General features: G+C 54.1%; 6 protein-coding genes across 6 annotated transcripts; 2 read left to right on the forward strand and 4 right to left on the reverse strand.

The window, feature by feature from the left end:
• Nucleotides 1-1,602: 1,602 nt before the first annotated feature.
• Nucleotides 1,603-1,944, forward strand: PG985_009255 (uncharacterized protein; the record flags this gene model as incomplete). The annotated part of the gene is made up of 2 exons (XM_066829023.1): nt 1,603-1,685; nt 1,815-1,944. 2 exons carry the CDS (start codon nt 1,603-1,605, stop codon nt 1,942-1,944), a joined length of 213 nt encoding a protein of 70 aa, XP_066683935.1.
• A 1,206-nt stretch (nt 1,945-3,150) lies between these two features.
• On the forward strand, nt 3,151-5,258 carry PG985_009256 (uncharacterized protein; the record flags this gene model as incomplete). Its single annotated transcript, XM_066829024.1, has 2 exons — nt 3,151-4,705; nt 4,759-5,258. The coding sequence occupies 2 exons, from the start codon at nt 3,151-3,153 to the stop codon at nt 5,256-5,258; spliced, it is 2,055 nt and encodes a 684-aa protein (XP_066683936.1).
• A 693-nt stretch (nt 5,259-5,951) lies between these two features.
• PG985_009257 (uncharacterized protein) lies at nt 5,952-6,936 on the reverse strand (the record flags this gene model as incomplete). The annotated part of the gene is made up of 2 exons (XM_066829025.1): nt 5,952-6,569; nt 6,916-6,936. The coding sequence occupies 2 exons, from the start codon at nt 6,934-6,936 to the stop codon at nt 5,952-5,954; spliced, it is 639 nt and encodes a 212-aa protein (XP_066683937.1).
• A 1,433-nt stretch (nt 6,937-8,369) lies between these two features.
• Nucleotides 8,370-8,939, reverse strand: PG985_009258 (RING-2 protein; the record flags this gene model as incomplete). Its single annotated transcript, XM_066829026.1, has 1 exon — nt 8,370-8,939. The coding sequence occupies one exon, from the start codon at nt 8,937-8,939 to the stop codon at nt 8,370-8,372; it is 570 nt and encodes a 189-aa protein (XP_066683938.1).
• A 631-nt stretch (nt 8,940-9,570) lies between these two features.
• PG985_009259 (ubiquitin-related domain-containing protein) lies at nt 9,571-10,296 on the reverse strand (the record flags this gene model as incomplete). The annotated part of the gene is made up of 1 exon (XM_066829027.1): nt 9,571-10,296. One exon carries the CDS (start codon nt 10,294-10,296, stop codon nt 9,571-9,573), a length of 726 nt encoding a protein of 241 aa, XP_066683939.1.
• A 2,029-nt stretch (nt 10,297-12,325) lies between these two features.
• On the reverse strand, nt 12,326-15,118 carry PG985_009260 (uncharacterized protein; the record flags this gene model as incomplete). Its single annotated transcript, XM_066829028.1, has 2 exons — nt 12,326-12,936; nt 13,000-15,118. 2 exons carry the CDS (start codon nt 15,116-15,118, stop codon nt 12,326-12,328), a joined length of 2,730 nt encoding a protein of 909 aa, XP_066683940.1.
• Nucleotides 15,119-17,050: the final 1,932 nt, after the last annotated feature.

Raw genomic sequence — 17,050 nt, forward strand, 5'->3', positions numbered from 1 at the left:
TACATCTTAATTGCAAGCTCCCTTTGAGTTCCTTCTTGGGGGTGGCCGGTTCGTCGCACCCGCTGCTTGCTCGCTTACATGGCTTCTTAACTTACATGCACGCCGCACCAAAAGAGCATGGCCTCGGCAGTGTGAAAGGTGGCCATTCCTTGTCTCAAAGTTGTTCCGATAGTCCAATAAATACTAAAAGCAGAGTCTCCCGCCAGATGCTCCGGGGTCAAGAGAGACTGCACCGCAAAGTTGCTGTGTCCATGGAGCACGTCTTGTACGCGGCACCTGCGCCCCTCCCCCCTGGCTCATTGCCTCAGCAGACGTGCCGTGTAACTCGCCGGGCCTGTCGTTGCTCTCTGTTCGTGTTAGTGTTCCCACATATATTGAGTTGCGGATGTACCCAATCAGCTTCAGCGCATCTGGGCGACTATGTACTTTACTTGGCACTTGGTTGCATCGCTGCCTTCTCTGACCCTCAGGTCTCCAAATCCGCAATGGGGCTCACGTCGTGCTTCTGCTTCTGATTGTCAGGATCAACAAGACAAGTTGGCGGCAATGGGGGAGAGAGCATGGTGCGTCCCACGGCGAGACTCGAGTTTAACCGAGATAGAGGGCAAAGACTTTCTGCTAGTTGTCGCCTTTTTGTAACTCAAATTTCTGACTACCTCTGACTAACACGTTGGAGTTGCCAACTTGGATTCTTACTTCTTGGCCCCTCCGTCCCGTCCCCCTCCACCTCTCACAAGACTGGAAGTGGAAGCATTTACCTCAGGAACTTGGAACTCGGGCCACACCACAGTTGATTACTCTTGGTGCTTGGTCTCTCGCTGCCGGCTTGTTATTACCTGGCCCATATTTTTCTCTAAAGTTTCAACTTGTCCCCAGCTCAACCCATCATCACCCGGTCCCTCACTCATCGCACCCAACTCTTTTTCTTCCTTTGGTTTCCGGCGTCAACCACAATTTTTCCGTCTTGCCAAAAACGCGCCATCCGTATAGTCGTTCCCTTCACGAGACTCAACGCTTTCTCTGGTTCCGATCAATTTCGGAAACTGCCTCATAGCCTGCAGAGCGGTTTTTCTCAATTCTATATTGCTCGCTCTTGGTAACTACTGCTTGTACGTACAAGAGCGACGGAAGACGGGGCCCAGCCTGCATAACCTACCTAGGTATACCTTTCCTTACTCGGTTGTGGAGCTGGTCAACAAGTCTATTTTCTCTGCCGCGCGCGACTTGGGAACTTTTGCAGCTCAATTTACTAAACCCGACTGATACGCGTCAACTCAGCACAAGGTAAGCAAGCTATTGATTGCATTTCACCTTCCGCTCTAGAAACCCTCTCAACTCGAGGGAACTAACCTTTGGGACCTGTTTATCAAAAGTGCACTCTTTTCACCCATTTTCATTCAACGGAGACATTCTTCCGGTCGTAGTTTGGTCGTCAAATTCCTGCGACACAAACATCACACACCTTGTTCATCATACCTGGTCGTCGGTGGTCGGTTGACCCAAGGTTACCAGCGAGACCCAACCACGCAACATCAACAAGCTGGTCTGCTTTGCTCAACACCCGTACCGGCCTGCTCAACTCACCCACCCCATCTTATCACGATGGAGAACGGAACAGAGCGCAAGCCATCGGTCACACCCAACGGCCAAGACCGCGGTACCAGTGAGTCCGCTGTTGTCGAGAGGTATGTGCAACAGTTCCTTTTTCTTTTTTTTTAACCTCCGGACCTGAGTTGGTTCCTTCCTTTGCGTCATCATGAGTGAAGTGCGTTATCCATGTCTCCTTTCGTTTCGTTTCCCGCCCTCCGTCAAAGCCCAAGCTGGGTTCCCCTATCGCCGCCGCTTTCCCCGGCTGTCAAGTGTTACGGCTGCCAGTGCCAGACTCTGCCTCCGCTCTTTGAGGCTCTTGATGCCAACGGTGGGGACTATATGACGATGGTTTAATGGGGTCTTCAATAAGACTGGGTGAAACGATAGTCTACTGGACTCAACCAGGATTGATTGTTTTCCAACCCAAATTGTATTCCTCCATCCTGCAATCCCTCTTCCAGCATCCTACACTTGACGAGCCGATGAATTTTGGATTGGGTACCGACAATTCCTGACCCATCCCCATTTTCCATGCTCCATACTTTTACACCACCAATCACCGTCAACCCCGTTGCCTGGCTAGGCCACGAACTGCCCTCGTCTATCAACCATTCTCGCCTACCTCAAGATCTACCCTTTTTCTTCTCCCCACACGCCGCCACGTCTCTATCCCTCTAACTTAGTATGGGAAGATACCGCTTCCGAAGGTGAGGTTTCCTTGTCCTACTTGGCGTTTGTTTTTTTCTCCTTGGCTCTCTGCGTGGTTTGGTTCCAGAGCAGTGCCAGATCCAGACTCGCGCCGCAGAACCAGCTAAACCCCGAGATTTATACTCGACTATGTCTACCATCCCTTCCCTGTCTCCACATATCTCTATACATTTTTCCTGCGGCGACTATTTCGAGTATAGGTAGGTTACCTACCACCATCTCGAGATATTACTTTCGCTTAGCAACAGCTGAGCCAAATCCGACCTAAGTACTCTTCTTTCACCAAGAAGTTCAACGGTCAACCGCACAATCCCCTCACGACCCATTCATCCATCCTTTCACATCTGCATTTCTTTTCACTCTCGCCCCGTCAGATGCACCCAACTTGCACATGGCAATTCATCTCAAGCCAAGTCAAAGGACTGCCACGCTCATTGAGTGACGATCACAACAAGGCCTATTATTCGATTGCGCCTACCCAAGTCACGGTGCACTGCGGATCCAACCTTGCCATCTGAAGCCACTTTCCTTTTCTCCTCCGCCTTTCAATACCTCATCACACCTTCCTTCAGCTACCTTCAGCTGTGTCTGAGCGTAGCGTGTATCTGGTAACCAGATCGGCCCACCTGCCTATCGACAGCTCAGTCGTGAAGCCACACCGGACGCTCTTGACTGATTACTACATTTGAACCCGCTGAAACCTTACTCTTTCTTTTAACGCTGAGTGGCGGGGACTGCCTTCCTGTCCTGGAATCCCACGAGGCCATGTGTTTCTTTCCTTCACTCAAGGCTCCCGTCTCTGACGATGCAGCCTTGTTGACAATCTCTCGCCAGGACAGCCTGAACATCATTATGCTGACTCGCAGTCGTTCTAGCCGTGCCTCCGCCGCCGCCAACGGCTCATACAAAGCAGAAGAAGTCGATAGCGCCGACGAGACTGCTTTGAGCCCGCCACCGTCCAGTATGGCTGATAGTGCCAGTCCTGATGTATTGGGTGATGAGATCGTGGTAGGCACCAACACTCGACAGAAGTCCCCTTCCCGTCTCACTTCGGAGCCGGAGGACACCGAGATGGCCCAAGACGAGGAAGAGCCTGCTGCTCACTATCCTAAGCGCAAGCGATCGTCCATCTACAACGATCTCAGCGAGGACAAGCTCGAGGGAAGCTTGCCTAGCGGTGCTGACGACGGCGATGAACGACCGACGAGCCGCGCCACCTCCGTCCGGAAGCACGGCGTTGGTAGCAACATGTCCGTTCTTCTCGGCTACTGGAGGGATTCTCCCGTCCCCAAGCCAGCAGGCAAACATGCGGTCGTAGGTTTTATGGATGTAAGAGATCGCCTGCGAACCCGCATCCAGAACACCACACGCAATGGAGATGCCATCAACACCCGTCTGTTCCCCGTACCTCCTGGCCCTGGTGGCAGCTGGGTGACGTTCGAGCGTGTTGTCTTCCAAGACCATCTGATCGGATTGGACCACAATCAGGTGAAGGAGTTCGTTAAAATCCGAGCAGCCGATGAAGTGCAGATGGAAGATGAAGAGACTAAGAGAAACAACGATCTTGCCGCTGTCAAGGAGGCCATCCGACGAGTTGACGAAAATCCCCCTCCGGAGACGGCGCAAATGCCCGCTGTAGCATACGGGCTCGTGATCCCCGAAGATGTCCAGATCAACCGCCCCGACAGCAAGCGACGCCGTACCGGTAGTGCTGTCGGTACGATTGCAGGCGGTGGGACTGCTACTCCTCGTATGCAACCCCAGGCGCAGCCCATCTCTCGCACTCAGCCTGAGCCGGCTCAAGTATCCCAGTCTTCCCCAATGGCTCACCCTCAGATGGCGCCCATCCGCCAGCAGCCACAGCACATGCCAATGCAGCAACAGCTCCATCAGCAGATCCCCGAGAACTTGCCGGGTTCTAGACCGACCCGGATCATGGTGGGCTGTTGGACCAAGTCTTCGGCACCCGAAGACTCGGAGAAGCATGCTGTCTACGGTATCCTCGGTGCCAATGACATGTTCCGTGTTAAGCTCGTGCGGGAAACCATGGACGGGCGGTTTATTAATGGCAACTTCCCGACTGGCGCCGGAGCTTTATGGATCCCGTACGAGGATGTTACCATGCTTCCTCACCTTCAAGACCTCACCCGCTCCGAAATGAAGGAGTACTGCCGCGTTCGACAGTATCAGATTGACGGTGGTGAGAAAGACGATGAGCGGGTGGCGAACGAGACCAAGGCAGTCTATGAGGCCCAACGTCGTGCCGCCATGAACCCCAAGGTCCCTCCCACGCCCACTGGTCGACCGAATCTCGTGGAGGAATTGCCCCCCAGCCCCAGGCCCGAGCAGTCGATGCACCACGACCTCCGTCATAGCAGACGCGAGATGATGCCGAATGATATGCGAGGTGAGTTCCATTTTGCACTGTTGGTTTTGACATGATACTGACATTCCTACTAGGCCCTCGCGGACATGCGGAGACCGAGACCCGTCATAACGGCCGTAACCATAGTGCGGACGCCATGGAGCGGACCAACACCCTTGCCCGTCGTGAGATCAGTAAGATGGAGCACGCACAGATGAGGCAGTATGGTCCTGGTGGACCGGCCCGTCAGATGCAGAACATGCCCGGTGCCGTTCTCCCTCACCACGACAACCGCACCATCTTCAACGACAACATGGGCCGGCTGAACAAGGTGTGGCAGAGCCAAGAGGCTCAGCGCATGCAGCCGCCTCCTCAGCAGGTGGCCCACCCGCCGATGCAGATGCAGCAGCAGCCCGTGCCTGGTCCCGTCCAGGGCCCGAACGACGATTCGAGCAAGATCTACAACGGCACGAAGTACGAGCGGAAGCAGACAGGACCCTTTGCCGGTAAACTGGCGAGTAATGGCACCATTATCAGCATTGATGGCGAGGACTACGTCGAGTACCGCGTCCTTACTAAGGTCCAGTTCTTCTAGTGGATGAGGAAGCAGGATGGGTGAAACACAAGCACTCGCAGCAGCATCGTGGCGAAGAGCGATTGGGTGTGGATGAGAGAGAAAGAGAGCGCGCAGTCTGTACGGAGTATTACCGTGTACTATTATAGGATGGTTTGCCTGTTTTTCCGGGGGATGGATGAATCGCGGCAACTGATACCCATTTCGTCTTTTTCATGCGGTTGTTTTTCTTTTGAGGTAGTTTTCTTTCCCCCTGCGTTGCGAGCAGACAGAAGAAGAAGCACAAGTTAGAGGCTAGCTTTACGAATGCAGAGAGGCTGTTTTACGGTATACTTATGATGCGGCATTTTGATATGTTTGTGATATGGCGGCTTTCGCTTGATTTGTTCCCATTTCGGCGGTTGTTTCCTTGATGGGATGTCATCATTCTTGAAAAAAAATGCACAGTGCGATAGGTTGGTATAGATGGTCAAGTAGGCCAGATCCGTTGTCGTCGGTTTCTCAGCATCAAATCATACTGCTCTCTTAAAGCAAATAAATCTACCCGAACGAACGCTACCGCTATTGCTTTCCCCCCAGAACCATCCTGGACCGTTTGGTTTGCCTGTCTGCCCGTCTTCTCTGCCCTGTCCCTCCTTCGAGATGATGCATTGCTAGTTTTTACCTTCCTCTCTCTACTACTACCTCCCCGCACAGAAACCCCCTCTGCTTTGCTCATATCGCAAACGCCGCCGCCATGACCACGTACGCCACCCCGGCAATGGCCGCCGACGCCGCCACGTCCGCGCCGCTGGACTGCAGCGGCGCCGACCCCGAGTCCGTCTGGCTGGGCGTGGCGTCGCCCGACGGCGTCACCACCACGACCGCGGTGCTGGTGGCGTCGGGGGAGCCCGGCATGGTCTGGACCGTGGTGCTGAGGGAGGAGGTGGGCGTGCTGCTCTGGTCTTCCTCGGTGGTTGGCGTTGCGGTGGTGGTGGAGATGCTGATGCTGGCGGTGCTGCTGCCGCTTTCGCTCGAGGAGGAGTCTGACGATGATGAGGGTGCCGATGTGACGCTGGCGCTGGTGGTGGGGGATGTGGTGGGGAGGGATGACGAGGACGGGGGTGGGGAGGAGGGTAAAGGGGTGGTGGTGCCGTTGGTGAAGACTAGGCTGTCCGTGATGGCGGCAGCTGCTGCGGCGGTGCCGGCGGCGTAGGCCAGGGCCGTCAGTAGGGTGGCGTGGAAGGTTGAGGAGCGCATCTTATTTTCTGTCTTATATGTTGGTTGCAGGGAGGGAGAGTGCTTTTCAACTACGGCGACGGCGATATCCGCGATGTCTTCGCAAAGCAGAGGCTTTCAAAAGGAAATAAGATGAAGGATTAGGTATCGTCGGATCTTCTTTTACAACCTATGCGAACTTGCTAAAGAAACTGGGAGGGAGGTATTGAGGAGAAAAGAGAGAAAACAAATGGTTTGATGGATGGACGGAAGTGTGGTCATCATATCCGGAGGTTTCGTCAGCAGTTCCGAATCTACTTACGACTACAGCTGACCGCGCCCCATCCTATGTGGAAGGAGAAAAAAAAGCCCACGGCTGCCGACATATCAATACACATGACACACTTGAACGCCTAACTTACTGTATGCGTATTCACTTTGCTACTGGCTGAGCCACTCACTCGCTCACTTTTTGGCTTACATCTGACATTCGGGGCGGCATGGTGAGGGCTGAGGGGGTCTTTTCGTTTGCGTCGGAGGAGGGGGCGAGTTATTCACAGAATACACACAGCATCTACATACCTACGGATTGCCGACTGGACTGACTGACTGGCACAGCCCCGGCGTCGATCCTGACCGGGTTCGCTTACGGGGTCATGTATGTATGTACCTATGCTTCTGTACGGTGCCGTACCCGCGCACGTAAGCGCCAGCTAGCTCTCTTGCTTGTCTCTGCACACCCAACCAACAAACAACACACCCGATCCTCCCGCGCCTATTGATGGGGAGGGGGCGATTTCTCGTCTTTTACGTACAATATTACTTGTCGGTTGGTTGAGGTCTGCCTCAGGATCCAAACAAACAACCTTTTCCATTTGACCGAAATGATAGGTAGGCAATGAGTGAGTGCCCGCATGTAGTCTAAAGAGAGTGAGTGGAAGGAAGAAACCGAAAGCGCCGGGGCCAATCGACATGTTGGCCCGCGGCAAAGCAGATAGATCTGCATCGTGCCCAACTGGGGAGGAAAAATTGGGGTAAAGGTGCCCAAATCGATTGGCCTATTATTGGTTGTGTAGTTTTGTAGTTATTTGGGTAACACGACTCTACATCGCCTACTGGTTTGGGGGGCTGGTGATGTGTCACAGGGTTGCATACCTGTTCGATAATATGCAGCAGCGGCTTTCGGTTTTGCGGATCTTGCTGCAATGCAACAGCAGAAGACGAGAAGCGGTGGTGATTAAACTTATAGAAGTAAGTACTGAGAATATTCTGCATAAAAGCCCAATGGTTAGTACAATATATAAGATGAACACGTCTCTTACCATATTTCATCGGGACCTGTCTGCCCGTCGGACACGAAGATCAAGTAACCAAAGTAAGCTCTCCTTTGTCTCATGCGTGCAGTGATCCGGCTATCTTGTCACAGAAATAGCAACAAAGCCCCCAGAGCCCCTATGCCGGAATCTGAATCAGTCAGTGCTTCCGAAGTGATACAGCTACCCTGAACTCACCCCATACATTGCCGAGCGAAGGAGGCTGGGGATTGATACGGACGCTGTGCTGGGTATAGTAAGACATATCTACATGCTGGTCTCGGCCACATCGGTCATATCCAGATACGACTAGTCAAGGACGGGAAGCTGAGCAGTATTGAGTATTATTCGGGGTATGCACCTGTCAGCATTGCCGCCACATAATAATTCTGATACGCACAACGCCGAACCGGAGTGATGCACAACGACTGTGATAGTCTTCATTTCCAAGCGAAATAGCATATCCCAAAACAACAACAGCCTTGCGAAAGTAACATTGATCATCCATGAAGCTCCCCCTTTCCCAAAGAAAACGCCAAAAGCCCAACCTAGTTTCTGCATACAATCGTAGAGAAAGCCTATAGGCGGAGTATACGCCCATCCCCTCCCTTCCCCTACCCCCTCAAACAAACCCCGACCAAGGCGTCCCCAGCACCCGCCCCTTCCCCTCATCGATCCGAACCCCCTCAGCCCGCAACAGCTTCTTCTTCTCGACGATAGTGATCCCCTCGACCCCACCCCCGTTTTTCGAGACGTTGGCCCAGTGCCCCTTGAACCCGCCGAGGTTCCCGCCCGTCGCCACGACGCGGTGGCACGGCACCTGGGGCGCGAACGGGTTCCGCCGCAGCGCCCCGCCCACGGCGCGCGGGCTCGACTGCAGGTGCGCCGACAGCAGGCCGTAGGTCGAGACGCAGCCGGCGGGGATCTGGCACAACGCTGACAGCACGCGCTTCTCGAACGGACTGCAATCCGAGGCAGCGATGCGCGCGAGCTGGGGTGCCATGTCTTCGGCTTCGGCTTTTTCCACTTCTAGAGTGCCCTTCTTGGTGGCAGTCGCCCTCATGGCGAGAATGTCGCGCGTCGTGTCCAGCGAGGCGCGAGGCACCTTTGTGACGGGCAGAGCTGCCGCCTCGGCGCTATCAATGACAGCATCTGTGGCGGTGGTGCGCTTGCGCTTCTGGCTGATTGCCATGGTGGCGTGAAGGGTGTATGAAGTTGGAGTTGAAGTCGAATACGACAACGTCAATAATGCTTGAGAGGCTTTGGATACAAAGCGATTATATAGATATAAACGAATCTACCTCGGGGTGCGCTGTGTATTAGTTCGTGGTGGATTGTTGAGTCATCGGTGACGGTCATGTCATTGGAAAGGCGCGTCTGCCCCACGCTTAACACTTGACTATCCCGGGTTTCGCGCCACGAGAGCACGTGATCTCATTTGAGAAATACGCCCATCACATCATTTCGCGACAATCCTGACGGGCGTTGGTCATGTTTCTGTAGGAATTCGTGCTTTTTATTACGTAAGTTGCTGCCTAGATGCACCAAGTTCACGCTCGGTCTGTCTAGGCTGTATCTATCATCAAGACTTCAAGTTAAACGCTGTAAGGTCAACGGAGCCGTATTGGGTGTATACTCACGTCGGCAGCCTGAAAACAAAACGTTTGCCCACCTCACAGTCCTAGGGCACAGGCGTGTCGCCTGTAGAGACCGTCTTGTGTAAACGCCAAAATGTAGGCCCATGGAAGCGAGGACAAGTCGCACCCACATCTATCCCGTAACAGCCTTGTTGTCACAGTGTCCCCTCCTGTAGTCCTCCCTACTTAATCGCCCGTGTCGACCTCGAGGTCGAGCTGCACCCCGTTGCTGACTTCGTAGTCAGCCAGCGTGAGCATGTCCTTGAACGGCCGCTGCCCCTGCCGCTTGAGCAGGATCTCGTGGGGCTCCCGCCCGATGCGCGCCGCCACAATGATCTTGAACTGGCGGATCGTGTCGGACGGCAGGCAGGGAATCGCCGCCTTGGTGCCCAGCCGGTCGTTGACGTGCACAACCATCATCTCCAGGCCCGGACCCCCGCTGACGGCTGCCGCGGCCGGTGCTCGCTTCGGCGGCTTGGTAGTGTCTGCTGACGCTGACGCGGGTGCGCGTTTCGGCGGCTTGGTGGTATCTTCTTCCTGCTGTGTCTTGGGCTTATTGGCGCTGCTGCGTCTCGGGGACGGCGACCGGTTCCGATAGCCTCGGTACGAGCTGCTGTTACCACCGCCGCGACGGTCGTCTTCTGCGTCGTCGTCTCGGCGCTTGTCCTTGAAATTGAACCCGCCTGCCTTCTTCTTCCGGGGGCGCGAACTGTCGTTGTCGCCTCGTCGTTCCCGATCGTCGCGGTCTCGCCTGCTGCCGCTGTCCGCTGTGTAGCTGTCGCCGTTCCTCCGGTCCCGATCGTCTCTTCGTGCGCTGTCTCGCCGGTCGTAGTCGCGATCTCCGCGGTCACTTGTGCCGCTCGGCTTGCCTCTGTCGCGGCGAGGCGAGCGGCTTCGCGCGCGGTCCGACATATTGATGTTTGTTTGGTTTTTGGATTTGGTGGTTGTCGCCAAGTTGTAGAGGAGGTAGAAATCCAGACCAACCTGAAGCTTTATTGTTTTTGGGATACGTAGTGGGGCCCGTGCGTTTTTGACATCACTCACGTCCGGCAGGGTCTCGTACAGCAATCGTCGAGCTCTACAACATTGATGGTGAGTATGCAGAGATATTTTTATCTGGGCCTTTGGTACCCTGGAATTGTAATTTTCTGTTATTTCTCCCCTTTTCTTTTCAATTTATACCAAGCCTCTCTGGTATAAATAGAAGACTTATAGAAAAGCAGGTTACCCAGTACCTTCGGAACTCCCAATAATATCACAACGAATATGACTCCTATGAGTTGACTAAAGCTTGATAATGGCTAACGCACCGGAAAATACGAAAACCCTCTCTTTTCTTTTCCTTTCTCTTCTCGCTGGGGTGGTGGCTCACCAGCCTGCAAACCAAAGGCTGCCCTCGGTAACAGAGGACGTTATTATTATTATTATTACCCCCCCCCCCTCCCCACAACTACACACTCTGTCTGATACTCGCACTTCATAGAACCAGTACACCAGACTAGGTAGGGCAGATATCGTGACATTAAGCAGACTAGTGCTGTACCGTTGCGATACTTGAGCTGTAGTAACATCCTAGCTCCAGTGGCTGAGAAGATCCAATATTCTGGTGTATGTGAGATACGCGATACCTTCACTTGCCTGTCCTACCTAGATGTGTATAGACAACAATAGCCTCGACTTATAGAGACACAGTATCAAAGCAAAAAAAGCTAGCTCCGTTGTCTATGATTGCATCTTGAACCGTAGACATAAGCCCAACCAACCAATTCTCTGAACCTGCACACGTGGGTTTGTACACAAATACCCAGTGGTTGGACGGACATCCAACAAGTAAATCCCCCCAAGGCTGGGCCCATACATATGGGGCATGATACCACGTCACTGCAGCAAGGCCCGTGAGCTCATCGTCGCTGTCTCCTGTCAGCCCTGAGAAGCCTGTCTCGCGGAGCGAGGCTGAGACCGAGACCTGTCATGGCGGATTGAGACACTGTCCTCACAATTTCACGATACCCACCAACCTGGCATTCGGCAATACAAGCAAGTGCCAAATTGTGGTGGCCATGAGGGGTAATGAAACACAACAAGACCCTACTTCCCACATGCAGAGGCCGTGCAATATCCTCTCAACCTCACGTCAATAGGTCGGAGCATCAAGTGTCACGGCGAAGGAACCAGTGCTCTAACCAACAAAACTAACCCGCCCCAGCGGGCAAAAGGACGATATTGACAAGTCAGCGTATTGACCGTCTAGTATAGCTCATCACCACCCCTTACATCAAGAGCATGGTTAAGGGGCAAGTCACGTAAGCGTCGGGAGCAGCAGGGTATGATTAAGTGATCTTTTTTTAGTAGAATTGAGATATCTCTATCTCTCGGTTGGCTTCCAACCTTGTATTCGAGGGGGAAAACTTCGAAAATGTAAGATTGCTCAAAAAGAGTCAAGACACAGATCCACTCCAGAAACCAAATGCCTATAGAAAGGCAAGGGGCCACCACCCCCCTTTCGCTTGCCTCATCCCTCCACAGGCCCGTCGTTTTTACATACATCCCAACATGGAGCATCGCTCGTCTCGTCCCTCCCCAACGGTGTGATGGCTACAGGCTTCCGCTTTCGCTGTTCATCTTCAAGAAAGTAGAAGTTAAAGGAAAAAGAAATTACTGCCCCGCGCCTCGGGCCCAGGGACATCCGCTGGCGGCGAATCAAACAGTAAACAAACATGGCGACAAAGGCCAGTAGTAGTGGTAGTACCAGAAACGCCAGTTGATACATAAATCTCCCAATAGACAAAAACAAGACAGAAAGGAAATTTCATGTGACAGAGGTATGAGTTAGTGTAAATCCACGCTTCCACCATGACGTTCATTAGACACCCAAAGGGGTGCCATCGTCCGAGTTCTTCAGATAGCACATGTCTGCAGTCGACGCGCAGCTGGTGACTGCTTAGCGAGTGCCGCCGAGAGCGCTGATTCTAGCACCCGACGGGCGGTGGAGCAAGCTGCCGGCATGCTTGCCGACGATACCAGGCTCCTGGGAGATGGTCTCGGTGTCGCTGCGGCCAGCAAGGCTCTCCTCGTCATCCTCAACGATCTTGGTGGGGATCTCGTTGTGCATCGAGTACTGCTGGCTCGATCGCTCAGGGGTGGTCATGGTCGATGCGAAAGACATCGATGTGCTGCTCCTGTTGGGGATCAGATCCGGAGTAGGAGGAATGCTGGATGTGCGCCCGGATGGGTGGAGCAGACTCTCGTCGCCGGCTTCGGAGGTGGCGGCGGAGTGGCCATCATCGCTCTGTGCGCCAGAGATGTTGCTAGCCCGGCGGGAGCTGCGGGAGTGGGTGCGAGGGGAGCGAGGCTCGTACTCGTGGTCGTGAGCCAGCTGCAGACTCTCGACAGCAGCCTGGCACTGCTCGGCAATGTTGCGGATGATGTGAGCAATAGCATCCGTCTTGTCCTTGAGATGGCGATCGGCAACGTCATTGAAGCTAGCATTGCCAAGGCGGTTGTTAGCGCTTTGAGCGCGGGCAAGCGTCTTTCCAAGGCGCTCATCTTTCGCTGGACTCGGTATTAGCAAAACGAAAAAATCTCCCAAACTATCGATCTGTGGTGGGTACTTACCGGCATTCTCCGCATCTTCAGCGCTGATCTCGGCGACGTTGTCCTCCTCGTAGCCAGCGGCGACCTCATCAGCCAGCTCGTCGGGCTTGGTGAGAGAGTGGACAAGGTGCTCCATATGGTGCGATTGGCCGCCGATCAGGCTGCGCAGGTGCAGCACAACCCGACGGGCCTCATCACGCTGGCGCGAAAGGGTGGTGTTGGTGTGCTGCAAAGCAGACAGCTCCTTCTTGTTCCTCTTGCGTTCGCGCTCAAGCTCCTCGGCAATCTCTTGCTGCAGAACAAGAGCCTCGAGAGCATCGTCTCGTTGCTTCTCGGTTCCAGTAAGGCGAACGGAGAGTCTGGCGTTGTCGTCCTTCTGTTGGTCAATAAGACCACCAAGGCGACGGTTCTCGCGCTTGTGATTCTCAATCTTAACCTTGAGATCCGATGTCTCCTTGTTGAGCTGCTCGGCAAATGCCTGGAACTTAAGGAACTGAGTCTTGAAGCTCTCCAGTTCCTCGACTAAGTAGTTGTTGCGCTTCGTGACCTTGTTGAGCTCGGTATCCATGCGTCCCTTGAGGTTGATGAAGTCTTGCCATGCCTCCATGGCATCACGCGAGTATTGGTTGCGCTCTCTGACAATCTCGTTCAGGTGTCGCATCGAAACCTTGGTCATCAAGGGCTTCTTTTGGGCGCCTCCGAAGACCGCCTTCAACCCGGAGTTGCGGCCCATCTTCTCGCAGACGTGATCCATGACAGACATGACGGCATCCTGGTTCCACCAATCGGGATCCTCGATCGACTCGACCTCACCGCGCATGACGATGATCTGGCCGGCAGGCACGAGCTTACCTCCGCCATAAGCCGAACGAAGGTGTGCAGGTACACCGGAGGGCGTGACATCGCTCTTCAGGGCCTGGGTAAGGCGGCTGACAAACTTGTTGCGCTGGCCGGGTGTGAGAGCTGTGGGCGGGCTTGATGTGAGTACGAAGTTGCGGTCGAGGTCAACCACCAAGGCGTCAGTAGGCGCAGTGAAGAGCGAGCGGCACTCGGCAGTAATACCCAGGATGTACGGGCCAGGCTCCTGAACGAGCTCCTTGGCGTGCCGGGCATGAACCACGGGGACGTACAGGCCACTCCACTCGTAAACTCTAACACAGAATCTAATCGTCTCCGCAGCCATTGTCAGCATAGCGGGGTAGTGGCTGACGAAGATAATGCGGCGAGTCGGGGAAATTGCTGCCTCGACAACACCAACAATGTTGGGAATCGACAGACATGTCCAGAGCGGCCACATCGCGAAGTTCTGGAAGCCCGTCGGCGATGACGGGAACTGATAGCACAGGGCGTAGTCCTTCATATCGATACGAACGAGGTCATTGAGACGTGGCGCGGGGAAGCTCAGAATCCTCGAAACCTCCTCGGCATGGAAAAGGTTGGTTGCCTTGTTCCAGTGAATCCACATACCTCGAAGGTAGTCGCCCAAAAGGTTGTACAACGGATAACGCGAAAGGAAGGAAAGACAGTACGGAATCCAATAGGTCTCGTCCGCATTGTCGTAAAAATCGGGTTCGGTACGCTTCCTCAGGTCACGAATAGTCTCGGCTCTCTTCTCGTCTGCTCGAGACCAGACACGGAGACAGATGCCATACAGAGTGTGGGAAGAGTCTTGCTGGAGCACGAAGGCATGGTGGACGCAGTGAGGTTGGCTGCGGCCGGTGCAGATCTCGACGTCGTGGGGGAAACAGGCCCTCATTGCGGCATGTAACGAACGAGCAATCTCGTTATCCTGTTCCAGCCGAGGACTGCTGCCGAGGATCTCGGGGAGCCAGAATTGCCCAACGGCACCCTTCATGTGTCCAATCTTGCCCTGGGCCGGGGCAGGAGCCTTGACCCATTGAGACGGTTCCCGTCCAACACCACATACCATGTATGCATGAGTCAAAGTCTTTGGCGTCCTCTGCTGGGGCTTGCTGTTCAAAGTCGAGGGGATCGGCTGCGTGATGCGCGAGTGCAGAGACGAGGTTCGGCTGGGGATGACCAGGCTGGTGTCGTTCTGGTCCCGCGTACTCGGTCGAGCATCGCGGTCGCTGGTGCGCGGACGCATAAAGGACGATTGGGTGTTGAGCGACGGCGCCATGGCGAAGAAGTTGCTGTAATGGTATTATGGGTTTGGTGCAAAGTCCTGCGGCGCGCGCGGGAGGTAATATTGGCCAGTCCGGAAGGGAAACGAATGATCCAGGACACGGCGAAACAGCAACTAAGCTGATTATGAATTGGCGTCCAGGGAAAGGCAAACCAGTCAGGATCAAAGGCCCGACGAGAAAGAGTCGAGTGCAGGGAGGTCCTGGGGATCTGGGCAATCCGAACTTCCTGATACCGGGATAGGTCACACTGCAAGCAGCTGGTTGATACTGGTTTGAGATGAACCAGAGTCGTTCGGGACTGTTCAACTAATCTTGCGACTAATTGACCAGGCGACACAGACTTGCTGCAACCCGCCTTGAGTGGGGGGAGGAAAAGAACGGAAGGAGGTGAAGATATGGTGCATCCAGAAAGGGAGAGAAGGAGAGGAGAGAAGAGGAAAAGGGTAGGCAGGCAATTTAGGTAAGTAATAGGTTAGCAGGTTTAGGTAGGCGACGGGGATGGGATAGGCATGGGATGGGATAGGATTGATGGGGTGTGGGCAGGGAGGAGGACCTAGCGCACCGAACGAGCTTCGAGAAGGGGGGGACACTACCTGTTGCTTGTACTGACTTGGGACCATGCACTCTGTCTCCCCTGTCCGAGACCAAAAACTCATAATAGCGATGGTCTCAGTTGCATTGCTCGTCAACATTTGTTATTAAAAATATCTGAAAGTACCTAACTGCCGCCACAGTTACTGAGGTCGTGTCTGGTGACCACACTCCCACATCACACACCTCCCCCAGTGCACGCCTCACACTCATTCATCCTCTGTCCTAGAGGATTTGGTTGTAGCACTGGGAGTGGAATACCGTCACCACGACTAGCACCGACTTGGTAGAGATGGTAGCCTCCTCAGTCAGTGCTACTTTATGCGACCCCGGTCAAAATAGAAAAGATAAAAGCTACGATCGGGAGAAAAGCAGACGCTTTCTTGTCTGCAATTGAATTTGGGTTTCTTTTTTTCTTTTCGAAGGACCAGACATCGCTTCTATTGAATCATCCCGCAGGTGGGAAGGATTGCTACCTACCCTACTTGCTCCCCCAGCACTCTCCCCACTACCGTGTCGATTACATACGCCAGGGGAATTGCCTGCATATTTCCAATACGATACTAAGTACGTACTTATGTAAGTATGGTATCCACTACACAGAGTAGCGAAGGGGAGACACTACAGTAGCAAGCAAGGAGATCGACATCCTCAGTTGAGGAGAGGGGCATGGCCTTTTTTCGCCTTCTTCGCTCGTTTTCTCTCTACTCAGGTACCTCCTTCCAAATGCTTGCTTGCTCCTGGAGACCGGATGTTGGCAAATTGGTTTCGACTTGAACGGACATCCCAACCGAGCAGGCGAGTAGCAAGCAGTGCGCCCCCCACCTGCGCAACCCCCAGAATGGCGAACACCCCCTGTCGTGCTCCTTGCTGCATCCATGACGGGGCCCCTGTAGATTCAATTTTCGGGCTGGTCCACCCTTTCCAGGTACAGCCAATCCTGATGCGAGGCGCTGCCCGGGGCTTGAAGCTAGTGTGGATCCGAGGGTCCGGCCTTGACCCAAGCTCGTCCAAGTTTACGCCATTTTGAGTGGAACGGCCTGGAGATGAGCGATATGAAAGGAAAAAGAAAATAAAAGAGACGGATCGCGAGTGACAGAAGGAGAAGAGTTTCATTTGTGACTGGCTACCGGTAGGTGTTACCACCACTCTCATCGCAAATATTCTTTAGACCGGCTTACGGGGTACTTCCCAACGGCACCAGATACATAACAAGCAGCATATGAGAGATTACTTTCGTGCCGGTGGGCGCCACGCTGCACCGGAGCTGACAGCCAACTACCGGTAGACGACGCCTCGCCTCTTGACCCATCATCGTCCCCATTGGCCTACAT

The sequence above is a fragment of the Apiospora marii genome (assembly GCF_038362585.1).
Source record: "Apiospora marii strain CBS 49790 chromosome Unknown utg000005l_segment0_segment0, whole genome shotgun sequence".
NCBI classification, from domain to species: domain Eukaryota; kingdom Fungi; phylum Ascomycota; class Sordariomycetes; order Amphisphaeriales; family Apiosporaceae; genus Apiospora; species Apiospora marii.